Source organism: Poecile atricapillus, chromosome 1 (assembly GCF_030490865.1).
Source record: "Poecile atricapillus isolate bPoeAtr1 chromosome 1, bPoeAtr1.hap1, whole genome shotgun sequence".
NCBI lineage: Eukaryota > Metazoa > Chordata > Aves > Passeriformes > Paridae > Poecile > Poecile atricapillus.
In genome coordinates, this window is record NC_081249.1 from 35,119,014 (window position 1) to 35,132,332 (window position 13,319).

Sequence of the window (13,319 nt, forward strand, 5' to 3'; positions counted from 1 at the left end):
GAGACTATTCTTTTCCTAAGGACTGAAAATAGAATCTAATCTGCCTGGAGTGGAGTCCCCATAGTGATGCCAGCTGCATTTAACTGTGTTTCAGGAGGTTGAAAAGGCTGCTCAAAATCATATGTGCTAATATCTTAACTTCATACTGGTAACCCTAGTTAGGGGGACATGCAAGTCTTATAAACCCATGAAAATTAATTTTTAATGCCAAGATATTAACTCCATTACGTAACTTTCATGTGCTCCAAGGCTTTTCTTCACACTCCTATCTTGTATGTTCTCATGCATTGGAGCTGTCCCCCAGCTTATTTTGTTGTTCAGTGGAAAGAAGGGTGGGAAAGAATATGCTGTGGATGGCACTAAGAAATCATGCAATATCAGTGGCAAAAATAAAGTGTGTTATTTGCTTCAGGAATGTATGTTCCAATCCTTCAGGTCATTTCTATAGCAAATTTTTAGTGTGGTTCTTTTTTTTTTTTCTGAAAAGACGTATAGATAGTGACCTGGAAGAGTGTCTGTCTTCAACCCTTAATCAAAATATTCTTCAAGATTGACTCAGGAAGCAGAAAACATATCTCAAGATTGATCACAGACATGTTTATGACTTTATTGAATATCTGGTTTGAGTAAGGAAAAGCATTGTCCTTACTGTTTCTTTTATCTTCTACAGGCCAAGATGACTTCTCCTTAGAAGATGCATTTTTGGAAGGTAGGCAGAAAAATTGTGGCTGCTCTTTTGACTTATTTCTAAGTATTACTGCATGGCCAAGCATGACAGCTTTGCTACATATGGTTTTTTTAAACCTCAGTGGAACAGTTCAACCATATGTTTGTCAAGATGTTGGCCACATAGAATTCAAATTTGTCTTTTGAAGACTTAAAGATTTCTCTTTGAGGCAAAATTGTCTTGCTTTATAGGTTTGATCTTGTGCATTTTGTTGTATAGACATGTACTTAGGTTTGTCCTTTGTCCTTCATGTAGCATCTGAACAGTGTAGTAAGTAGTATTTAATTATTTTTTTTCCCCGTACCATATCTGACAGGAAGTACAAAGAAGCCTCTTGTAACTCAGAAGACACCATCATCAGATCCAGGTGAGATCTAATTGGCTTGTAATGCCTTTTACTGTAAAATCAAGTGTAGTGTACATACATACCAATTTGATATCCTGAATTTTTCAAGTCAGTGGCATAAAAGGTTGTGATTTTTCTATAAAAAAAAGCAGTTCCCTAACAGCAAAAGGATTTCTTCATTTTGGAATCTGCTCTCAGAAATTTGTTTTGTGATTTTGCAAGAATCCCTTCTGTTGGCTTTCAGTGTACATGTTTGGTACTTGCTCACCTTGAGCTGGCCCTTGACAGGCCCCATCACCTCCAAAAGCAGCGAGTCACTTGGCAGGTAATGTCTGGTAGCTCTGTGGGGCTTTTCTGTGAGTCACTGATGACTGAGCATGCTTTCGTTTTTGGAGAAAACATTGTGAGGACCATTTTGTTTAAAAAATAGTCTAAGACTACCTCAGTTTTTTGCATTAAAACTTCCCTTCTTTCTTTGTAGATGATTTTGACTTACTCCATGCTCTTGATTCTGGTAAGCATCATATTTTCCTGGGTACTGCTCAAATGTATCTGGTGCAATGTCTATCCATCCTTTATGACCTAAGTATAAGGCACTGAGTTGATTAAGGTAGCAGACTATCAATAAAAATAATTACAGCCTAGTTATGTTTGTTAATATTAAGGGTCTGAATCATCAAAACTGTAGGAATTGCAATAATTTCTTAGGCAGTTTCTACTTGTCTCATTGCTGTTTTTTCACTAGGTGGCACTAACTCCATAAACTATTACTTCTGGAAGTAAATGTTAATTTTGAAATAATCTCTCCCATTTCAGGAAGTATTTTTCATAGCATAAGGAAACATTAATCTGTTATAAATAATTTGAAGGAAAGTACTCTTTCTAATGTGAAGGCTGTGACAAAAATGTAGAGAGAGATAATTTCTCTTATTTTCCTATTTTCTGGCAAGCCAAATGAAGTGTCGTCATGGGGACCATATATCTAGTTCTGTTCTTTGAACTTTGTCTGTTTTTCAAGCGAGGTATCAAGTATTATATTTGCTTAAAACCTGGTAATTTTAAAAGAGAAAACAGCCAAGTAATCTGTACCTGGTAGAAAAATTTAAAGAAGTTCAGCCTTTGAAATCAGATGTGCAAATTAAAATGCTGCAAAAGACTTAATGAGTTTTTCTGTGTATGTTCCATCCTAGCAAGGATCTGACATGCTGGTTAATGTAGCAGGAAAACTATTGGTGGCATTAAAGCATAGTGTTTAGCTAAAATAACCAAAGAAACATAGCATTAGTTAATGAAAGGAAAATTACATAGGGAAGTTTTGATACAATATTTAGGTCAGACCATCTTTCAAGGTTACTACATGCTTTGCTTTTGGTTTCTTCACACTAGTAATTTTGCTCAATTTATTCCAACTCTTATTTGTCTACAGATGATCCAAAGCCACAACCTCCTGCAAATCCTAGAGACACTGGTAAGACCGATCTAACAGGAATTTCTGAACAGCAAAGGAGTGTTTGTTAATCTCTCCTAGTCCCTTTGAACATTGCTGTACTATAGTCCAGTTTTGTTATATTAACATTTTCTTTTGTGTTTTTTTGTTTGTTTTTTTTTCTCCTAAATCTCTCTTCTGTGATTAGATAACCCCAAGCGAGATCGACCTAAAGGCTCTGGTAAGGCTTCTAGCACAAACTTCTGGTTTTACTGTCTCAGTTACACTACTAATAATTGATCCTTGATAATTGCCTGCTATGTATGTCAGGTGTGGCATACATCAAACACGGAAGTTTGAGAAAAAGTTGTTTTGCAAATAAGCTTTGCACAAGTCTTCAAATTCCAAAACAAACCAGTTGAGTCACTTTCACTTAAAAACAGGATGATGTGGGGAAGAGGCAGGATGGGAAAGTGTGTGTGTGTGTGCCTGAGGCAATGCTGTTCTTGGCTGCCTGTGGTGAAGCACCCATGTATTGGATTGAATTCTTCCTTTACAAACTGAATCCCTTCTAGTCATGCTCAAAAGTAAGTAGCAACTGTCTGTGATCTTTATTCTTAAAGGATCAAAATTAAAGCTCCAAGTTAAAGGGTTGCTTCTTTTTTTTATTTAAAGGCGTCATCAAGAAATACAAATATTTGTGTTTGAAAGATAGGTTTAAAATACCTGTCCTTCCCTTTACCTTTAGAGGTCCTTTCCATCTGTGCCTAACCCAGAACGAAACAGATTCAAATGGATGCAGATGTGATGATGCCATTATTCACAAACATGGTGGTAAAGAGCCCTGGAATGCAAGCCTCAGTTCTTGTTCTTTCACCAGACTGATTTGCAGCAGATACTTGAATTTAAGTCTTGCATGCTGCAGTACAGTGCCTTTGGCACCCAACTAAAACATCCTCTGATGCAATACTTTTAGTTTTTCTGCCTGAAACACATTTGCTTTGTGTGAACTAAATATTCATTTGGCAGCAGAGGGAAGGAGGAGAAGGTGCCATGGGGGAGACAGGAAAGCTCCACGGGGTAGGGTTTAGTGGAAATGGAGAGGGACTACTTCAGTGTCCTGCAATAAATCAGAGAAGGGAAGTACATATGGACTGTTTGTGACTTAAAGACCCAACTCTGAAGAGTCATTCTCAATTGCAGCCTTAAAAGTAAATGGTCCTTTTCTGTCCATGTTCTTTCTTTGCTTTTGCAGTACAGTGAGATTTGGGCTATTAGAGTTAAGCAGCTTATAGGGCTCCTTGCTTGCATAGCCTGATTTGTGCAGTACTACCTGCTCTTGGACACTGACTTCTCTCAGTTGTTCAGGAAGTCGAGAGAAAGGAACTCTGCTGTCAAGCTGTGTAGTGCTGAGCTGAAGGGACTTGACATTGTGAGGGCTTGTAAAAGGTTAAACATTGTGACTCTGGTGCTGAGCCTAAAACCACCACAAATTCAGTTGAATGGTCTTGAGAAAATTTCCATGCTGTTATATGCCTTGGTGTGTATTATTCACTGAACTTCAAACATGGCAATGTTATTTGCATTATTTTACAGACACATTTGATGATTCTGATCTATTGGATGGCAATTCCCCAAAAGGAGGAAGTGATGGCAGTGGCAGCAATGGTAAGACAGCAGGTTGTGCTTCATATTGTTTCTATGGCTACCTGAGCTTTTGATTAAAGCTTGCTCACAAGCTGGTTAGACATGCTCCAATTTGTAACACACCTGGTTCTGGTATCTGAAACTTAAGAGCATACTTTCAAGTTCAAAAGTAATATGCTCTGTCTCTGCCGAAAAAAAAAGCCCCAAATATTTAAGAGGCAAAACTGGTCTAGAGCAAAAATTTTCAGTGATTTTTACAGTTATGCTAAGAAAGATGGCTTCTAAAACTGAAATGTGAATGCAGTACGTATTTCAAAATTAACCATAAATACAGTTTTTAATGTCATTCAAGTGCTATTTTTGATCTTTTATGACATACTCTCAGTTTCTTTTAGTTCTTGTAGTTGGGAAGTCTAGGAGTAGGCCAGAAGAGGGTCCACCTTGTGTTCTCAAGGATTTCCTTTGTCCCACAGGATGAACTGATCTTTTCACTTCCAAGTGATGCTTTGTCTTCACTTCTTTGCTGTGGTGGTGATAGGACAGGTGAGAGGTGAGGAAGTGAGAAGTTGTGGATGCTCCATCCCTGGAGGTGTTCGAGACCAGGTTGGAAGGAGCTCTGAGCAACCTGGTTTAGTGGAAAGTGTCCCTGCCTGTGGCAGAGGATTTCAAGCTCAGTGATGGCTAAGGTCTCTAAGGTCCTTTTGCCACCATATGATTCTATACTCTGAGCAGTGTAAAATCTTTTCGTAGCTTGACAAACTTTTGTTGGCACTTTGCTATGTCTAATTGGTGAGTTACTGCAATTTTACTATTTCCAGATCAGAGTTAGTTTAAGTATCTTGATGAGGTTTGGGATGTGCTAATGTGCTAACTCTCTGGAGAGTTGTCCTAGGTAGAGATTACTGATGCCGCTTTCTTTGGTAGCTTTCCCTTTCCAAGGTTCCTTTGGGGCAGTACTTGAAAATTGGAAGGGGCAAGAAACATCTGTGGAGACTCGTGTGGTGGTTTCATCTGGACAGGTTCCTGCCTCAGTGTTATGAGTTGCACATGACAGATAGAGTTAGTAAATTGAATTAGTAAATGAGTAAATTGAAATTGTATGAGTTCTCTGTGGTGGTGCACAGGCTTATTAAACCAGATTTCACAAATGTTATGAGCTCATTTTGTAGAAGTGCTGAGCACTCAAGGCTGGAGTTGGCACTGCTCTGAGCCATGCTTTGAAAACGGAAAGTTTCAGTGCCAGTTTAGCACTGTATGGATGTAATAGATGGTTTGTAATTTTGCATAATTAATTGACAAAACATTTGTCAATGATGAGTGTTCTTTAGACATATAAAATGTAAACTCTCCATTCATTTTTACAGAGCGAAAGGGCCCAACTCCAAAAACTGGCCAAGAAGAGGGTAAATGCATGAATTTGTGTGTATGATGGTGTTTGAATGTATGAAGCTTGTTTTCTCGGGGTTTCTGATTGCTAATCTTCTGCTAAAATGGTCACTACTGGGAGTGTGTTACAATTAAAAAGCTTGTGCAAACTGGAATTCTTACTGTTAAGCTCTGCTTCCTCAGTGCTTTAACATTTCTGTATTACAAATGACTCCTAAGTGTTAAGGTCTCAGAGATGCAGGGGTTGCATGCATACAAAGTAGATATGGCTATGAAAGGGTTGCTTTTTTAATTAGTGGAATGCTTAAGTTCCTTAACAATGGACATTGATAAGAAATCAATGGTTATAAATGAGAGGATTCCCTTTTCATTATGCACAGAGTTGATTATTACAATTTCATGTAATTTCAGTTTAATGGTTTTTGGAAGTGTTCACAGAGTTTACTTTGAGATGATACTTTTACATGGCTTTCAGTTCTGAAAAATGCATACAAACATCTCTGGTTTTTTTTTAGCTTCTCCAGGAGCAATAGCTGGAATTGTAAGTGCTGTGGGTGCTGCTCTAATTGGAACAGTATCTAGCTTCATTGCTTACCAGAAGAAGAAACTCTGTTTCAAGCAAAGTGGTAAGAATTCCAAATTAGTTTTGTTTCCTATTGTCTAAAGACATGCATTTTTGTATTTATATGTGGGTTATAAATTGATCCTCTGCATAAAGTAGTTGTAATAGCTCAGTGAATTTATGTTCATGGGGAGTAACCTTCCCCGCTAGTCATCTAAGACTGAAAAATTCTTTGCCCAAAAATTAGAGTTTCAAAACTAGGAGGACTTAAAGCTTTACATTTCTTAGAATAAAAGCACTTCTTGCTAAAAGATAAGCAGGAGAGACTGCAAAAAATACTTTTAAAGGAGAATCAAGTGGAGGTTGGGGATTAGAGACTTTTTCATGCTGAAAAATACTTTGTAGTTTCTAATTCTTTAAATTTTGTCTTTGTGTCTTCACAAGATCCTTACCTATTTCTAGTTTTATGACAATTTACCCAATGTTCATCCCCAAATGATTCTTCTGCAGTCATCTATTGCTTGCTTCCTTTCCACCTAAATAAGATACAGCTTGGATCAGAGAACTTGGGAAGGACTGTGGGTGATAGGAGGGGCAGAAGCTTTGGTTTTGTCTGTTTAAGTTTTTCCATTTAGTGAAGGGATAGAGCAGTCATTCAGTCAGGCACTGCTGTTATGTAACTTGGGAAATTTGGAAAATGAATAACATCTCTACCATGCATGTTTAAATTAATGTGCAGATAAAACAGGGCAACTCAACTACTATCAGCAGCCCATTTTCTTCACTGCTGTTTCTTCTCTCAAATTGTCTCTGTCTATCAAGAACCTCAAATATAAGAGAATTTGAATGCTAAATATCTGTTTTTTTCCCAGCAGATGAAGAGAATGTGAATATGGAAAGCCATAGGGGAGCACAATCTGAGCCACCTGGTAAGACAAGAATCTATATGGAAGTTCAGCTCTTTGGTGGGGATCCTATTAAATGCACTTTATTGACATCTAACATACTGGAGAAAATGAGTTGTGTTGTTTTGTTTTTAAAAAAAAATTAACAATTTTGGCAGAGTATGAGCTAACAGTGTGCCTAGGTAGCCAATAAAGGTGAGTGCCATCCTGGCCAGTATCAGCAATAGTGTGGCCACCAGGCCACAGTCACAGGCTGTGATTGTCTCCTTGTACTTGGCACTGGTGAGTCCACACCTCAAGTGCTGTGTCCAGTTCTGGGTGCCTCACTTCAAGAAAGACACTGAGGTGCTGCAGCATGTCTAGAGAAGGGCAATGGTTCTGGAGAGGGATCTGGAGCACATGTATTATGAGGAGTGTCTGGAGGTGTTGGAGATGTTCAGCCTGGAGAAAAGATCACTCAGGGGTCATCTTTTCACTCTGCACAGCCACCTGAAAGGAGGTTGTAGCCAGGTGTGTGTCAGTCACTTCTCCTAGGTAACAAGTGATAGGACAAGAGGAAACGGCCTCAAACTTTGCCAGAGGAGGTTTAGATTGGATATTTGAAAAACTTTCTTCATGTAGAGGGTTATCAAGCATTGGAACAGGCTGCTCAGAAACTCCTCAGGAAAGCAGAGGTGTTGTCATCTGTGGAAAAGATATATAAAGGATATATAGATGTTGTATGTAGGGACATGGTTTAGTGGTGGACTTGGCAGTCCTAGGGTAAGAGTTAAAAAGGATGATCTGAAAGGTCTTTTCCAACATAAATGATTCTGTGATTCTGTGATTTTACCATGACAACAAACTTAGAACTGAATCAAGCATTTAGTTCTGACAATATGGCCACTTTTCTCTAGTTTTTATTGAACAGATTGGTTTATTGCCTTGAGAATGTGTTGAAATGTAGGAGCTTAGAGAAAATGAAGAACTGAATTTTCTCTGCAAAAGTATCATTAGAGGCAATTGTGAAAATACAAGCCTGCCCTATCAATGTGATGAGTAACTGCAGTTGGAAGTTTATTAGTGTGTATTTTTTCGGATTAGAATATTTTCTAATTATAATTATCAACTGATACAGAACACTGCAAGAATGTATATTAAAAAGTTTATGATATTTGGACAGAGATTAAACTATACTGGAGGCAGAGAGGACTGAACTCACTAGCATGTTATAATTAAAGCATTCTCTGTTGTGAACAGAGAATAATCCTTGTATGAAAGAACCATCATACAATTGATCTTTCTACAAAGGTGAGAGCTGTGGAAGGATCTCTTTTAAAGAAACGAACACTGAGAACCCTTCCATATACGGTTGCGTAGGGGATTTGGCTAATGGAGCAGGTGGTAAGCTCCAGGAATCTGTGGATAGATATGGAGGAAATGGTATAGGTGGAAATTCAGCCTTCCAGCCCTTGTGACTGGTCAACAAATGAAGAAGCACTATAATCTCATGCTGAAGTTCATTGGTTTTGGAGTACTGAGTATTAAAATCTCAAAGCAGTATATATTTGCAGTGTATTCTTCTGGGAGTTTAATCTTAAACCTGCAGAACTATTTCTGGTTTTTTTAATAATTAAAAAATTAATTTTGCCTTATTCTTCTCAGGTATTGCATCAGTTTGTTATAAACTTTTATCAGGTTCATTATCTTCTTTATAAATACTTAAAGCTGTTAAATATATAAAACTCTCAAGTACAAAACATTTTCTTATGATTGGCTGTAAGAACTGAAGAGACTCAGGTATCCTCAATTCAGCTGTGCATTAGGGAAGCAAAGTCCTCTACCAAAGGCAGTTAAAATATGAGGTATCGTTGGGTTATGCTAAAATTCTGGCCAAGATTCACCAGAACTCAAAAGTGAAATGCATCAGGTGATGCATACCTTATTTTAACCCGTAAAGACACATTTGGGATGTTACCAAATATGGTTATTTCTACATACATGTTGATGTCATATTACATCCCAAATTTCATGCCTCTATTATATTTTGCAGACAAGCATGATCATGTGTTGAGATAAGAGACTGAGCAGCCATGGTCATCATGCTGCTCCTGATCTGAGTTCTGGGAGGCAGCAGATGTTAGGGCTGCTTTTGGTAATAGATGTACCTACATGGCTTCCAGTCAGAAGCAGTCTCTCATTAAGCCAGGTCAAATGGCATAGCAGAATAGGTCTGTCTTTTTAAAATTTTATGTAAACCTATCTTTGACTTCCTGAACCCAGGAACTTGCTTTCAGTAGCTTACTTTTTGAATGAGCAGCCTGCTTGTATGTGCAAGAACTGAATGCTGAACTGTGTTACTCTGCAAGTGTAGATCACTTCCCTGATATAGTAGGATGCGGTTATTTGAGTAAGAAATCTGGGATGTAATATCCCTTGCTAGGCAGCCGGTTGGCTTCACAGAATCAAGCCTCTGCTTACCTAAATTCATCGCACAGTGTCAGACATCTTCTGAAAGTTGTTGGCTGCATAAACTGTTACATAGTAATGTATAACTTACATTGTATGCCAACTTAGTGCACTAACCTAGAATTGTTTTTCTCTTTTCAGTTCAGCGCACACTTCTGGAGAACTAAATTAAAGAAAGAGTGGTGAGGAACAGATCTTTGGAACTGGATAAACAACCTGCATTCTGCCAAAAAAAAAAGAAAAAAAAAAGAAAGAAACCAAAAAGCAAATTATGAACAGCAGAGCCTGCTGAAGTTTCATGAGAAAACAGCTCTAATTTAAAACACCTCTGGGACTGTGACTTAGACCTGAGTACTTCTGTATGGTTAGCCCTGTGAAGCATTGTTGCACACCAATACATGGCCTTAATGACAGGAGTATAGAAATATGTTGTGCCTTTACATCTTTCCTTGACTCCTCTGACAAATGGGTGTTTGTCAAGTGCATTCAGTGTGCTTAACTTTTCCTTACCTCTCCAAAACCAATATGCAGTTATGTTTTTTGTTATGTTATTGCTCTCAAACAATACAAACATTTTTTAAATAACCTGTACTCAGTGAGTGGACCAACCAACCAACTTGGAGTATGTTGTGGGCACCTGAAAGCAAGCGGCTCGCTGTGTATGGATGGTGGATCTGGGTGTGGGTGCTGCTGATCCAATCTGCGTAGCTGCCTGGGCCAGCTGCCAGGGAAGAGATGCTTGTGCTTGAGCACTCAGGAGACAAAAATTCTGGTTTGTATTTAGATTTTTTTTCATTGCATCTGTCTGGTACAGATTGAGAAAACCCAAAGTTAATGCACACCGAGCCTTCACCCTTTCTGCCTCTTCCTGCTTAGCAAGTACAGAGCTGGTCAGTTGTGGAAAAGCCTGCTTTGCAGATCAGAAGCGTAATTGGATTTTCTGGTGACATTGATGTTTGGCATTGTCTAAACAGTTGTGGATAGAGTACTTGGGGGTGGGGATTATCTGCAGACTTCCATAGCCAAAAGCTTAAGGGAAAATAGTGTTGAATTCAGAAGGCTTATCATACCTGTGTAAGGGACAGAAACAGTACCACAGTTCCAAACTACAGCAAGTCTGACTAGAACAAGCCAACCTCACTCCACAGGCATCCACTGAACAGTAGAAATAACATGTGAGAAGTGTTTTTGGACTTGTGAAGGATTCCCCTAGGATGATCACCTATGGTTGCATCCTCCTCTGAAAGCACTTGTTGCCTGTGCTGTGGCTCTTAAAAGCAACAGGAAGGTTTCAAGGATCTGTGGAAACATGGAAAACTACAACTCACAACAGCTAAAGGACTAAATCTGTAATAATAATTAGTTCTGTCAGGAAGGAATGGTCTGACCTGTTTGATTTTCTTTCATTCTAATTGCTTTAAATTTTTATGCAGTTTTACTATATGTGTCTTATTAATGGGCTTCAGCCACCTGACAAAGTTCTACAGGAAGGTGACGTTTCATGGAACATCTTAGAACTTAGAAATTAATGAATTTGGATATTAAACCTGTAAATATATCTGTACATTCAAATATGAATGTATGCCAAGGATAATTCATTTAAGAATTTCTTGTACATGTTTCTTAGCTTGCAACAAAGCTTTACACAATTTTTAGTATTTTCTTATGGATTTAGTTTGTAAGTCTCTTTTTTGCCCCAGGTCTGCTTTTAGTATAAAATGCTAAAGCCTTTAAGTGTGTTTCAGAGTGCAAAAGTGATTCCTACATAAACATTTGATTTATGTAAATAAAAAGAAAAGAAATGTACTGCTTGTCTACATGAATAAACAGATGTATCTATGCCAAGTGTAGAATAAATAAAAATAAGTCAATGTTTCTTAGGGATAAAATGGCAGGAGGACCTCAAACTAGCTTTTAGCTAACCAAGACTCTTGAATCCTTTTTCAGCTTTTGTGAGCCTAAAAATTACTTATTAAGACCTATCAACATTGTGTTTTTTCTAAAAATAAATTTTAAAAAAAGATTTAGACGTTCTTTTTCTCACTGGTTCTGAAAATAAAAAACTTGGTGCTCACTCACCTAGGGAAGGATCCTTTAGATAGTTTGTCTTCCTCTCCATTAGCAGCTCAGGTTTATTTTGTACAGACATTTTAATCATTTTGGAATGAAGTTGGCCAGGAGCAGCAAAGCTTTGAGCTCCCTACAGGAGATGCATACCTGTGTGAAGTGTAGAGAATACATCTGTCTGTGTGAAAGACAGGCATAGCTTTTGAAGAAAAGGATTTGTAACTCAGAATCTACTGAAAGTATGCTATAGAATTAAATACGCTATTTCAGAATACTGAACCTAAGACTTAGACATCTTAGTATGGGCAAACTTAATGGCATTTAATTTTCTCATCCAATTATACCAGATCCTTTAGCAGTAGATGCTTTTGCAGGGCCATGTGTCATCTCACCTTCTGATGTGAGAGGACCATAACTGAATGAGAAGGCAAAGCAGGGGTTGCCAAGTGCCTAAATAGTAACACATTTACTGATCTTTCCAACTTACTGATTTGTCCAGTTATGGTTCCACAGTCTGGAGTTGTGGAAGAAGGAAGAAAGACTGGCTGCTGTCACCTGGATAAAAGGTTGCAGTTCACTCGAAGTTATTGGTGTATTAATTGCTACATTTCTATTTGCCTCACTACCCAAAAACGATCAAAGAAACTTTGATCGTTCAACTGCCATTACATTGCAGAATGTATTTAGCAGACCTAAATATTCTAATTTATTATTTCTCCCACTGGTTGGGACAGGAAACATTATCAGTTAACCACTGTTCACCACTCTATTGAAGTAGTTCTAGAGTCATGTCCCACAGATCATCTGCTGCCCATCATGGCCTTATGAGCTGCTACTGACTTTCTGATACGGGAATTAACATAGTTTCTATACACATTTCAATCAGACTGCAGTGAAATGAAAAAAATACTGTCCTTTCTAGGTCCAAACTGCAAGTTGATCCCTGCGAGGTACCTTTACCATCAAACTGAGTTAAAATGGATGGCAACAAAGAGCACTGTACCGTTCCTGTGGAACACCCCCTACACTTCCATTTCTTTGTCGTTCTAATTGGGAACGGCAGGAAGAACGACACAGACTCTCAAGGGAGTCAGAACAGGAGAGAATCTCTAGTTTATTGCTACAGCCATGTTATATAGACTAGTTCGTGGAAAGTACAGAAAGGAAACTCTTATTGGTTAGTAAAGTGCTACATTACCATCATTGGTCAGTGGGGTTCACCACCCCCTGACCCTCTCCTGCAAGGAAAACACGGGAACAGACAAACAGCACCTGCAGGCTGTTTTCTGTCTTTGAGGATTGTTTTGAATCCTCCCATGAAATTCTCAGGCTAGCTTCTCAGGCAGGGCTGGCAGGCCATGGGGCCTGCAGCTTGCTCCAAAGCTAGCCTCCACATTTCTTATCCCAGTTTCTCAACCCTTTGAGCATGAGGAGGAGTTACCGTCATAATAGGAGGAATAATAATCAAATCAGAGGAAAAATAATCAAAGCAGGATCTTGTTGTGGAATAACATGTCACTTTAGCTTCTTCAAGATAGCTGCAGTGGCAGTTTGTTCATCCTATTGGTGGAAAAGACTGCCTGAAAAATGTTATGATGGTTTTCAAAAGCAATGTTCATTTCAAATACTTATTCAAAGATATCCAGATGAATTCATTGGATTGTGCAAATGAAAGCACGTAAATCTTAAGCATAACATTTGGCAGCATTTTGCTGTAGCTCTTGTGCATATTTCAGTATCTGGGCCAAATTTTGAATGCTAAGAAAAACATTTTAGTGCGCTCAGTTTTCAGTATATCTTGGGCT

General features: G+C 38.4%; 1 protein-coding gene across 2 annotated transcripts in view; it reads left to right on the top strand.

The window, feature by feature from the left end:
• CD99 (CD99 molecule (Xg blood group)) overlaps nucleotides 1-9,716 on the top strand; it is a 29,834-nt gene extending 20,118 nt beyond the window's left edge. The window contains exons 2-11 of one of the 2 annotated variants that reach the window (XM_058861646.1): nucleotides 671-709; nucleotides 1,044-1,094; nucleotides 1,555-1,587; nucleotides 2,500-2,541; nucleotides 2,708-2,740; nucleotides 4,096-4,167; nucleotides 5,511-5,549; nucleotides 6,048-6,158; nucleotides 6,970-7,023; nucleotides 9,589-9,716. In XM_058861646.1, coding sequence (XP_058717629.1) covers nucleotides 671-709; nucleotides 1,044-1,094; nucleotides 1,555-1,587; nucleotides 2,500-2,541; nucleotides 2,708-2,740; nucleotides 4,096-4,167; nucleotides 5,511-5,549; nucleotides 6,048-6,158; nucleotides 6,970-7,023; nucleotides 9,589-9,614 — 500 coding nt within the window. In that variant the 3' untranslated portion in view covers nucleotides 9,615-9,716. Of the gene's footprint in view, nucleotides 1-670; nucleotides 710-1,043; nucleotides 1,095-1,554; nucleotides 1,588-2,499; nucleotides 2,542-2,707; nucleotides 2,741-4,095; nucleotides 4,168-5,510; nucleotides 5,550-6,047; nucleotides 6,159-6,966; nucleotides 7,024-9,588 lie in introns of both variants that reach the window. The other variant, XM_058861638.1, reaches the window with a different exon arrangement.
• The last annotated feature ends 3,603 nt before the right edge of the window (nucleotides 9,717-13,319 follow it).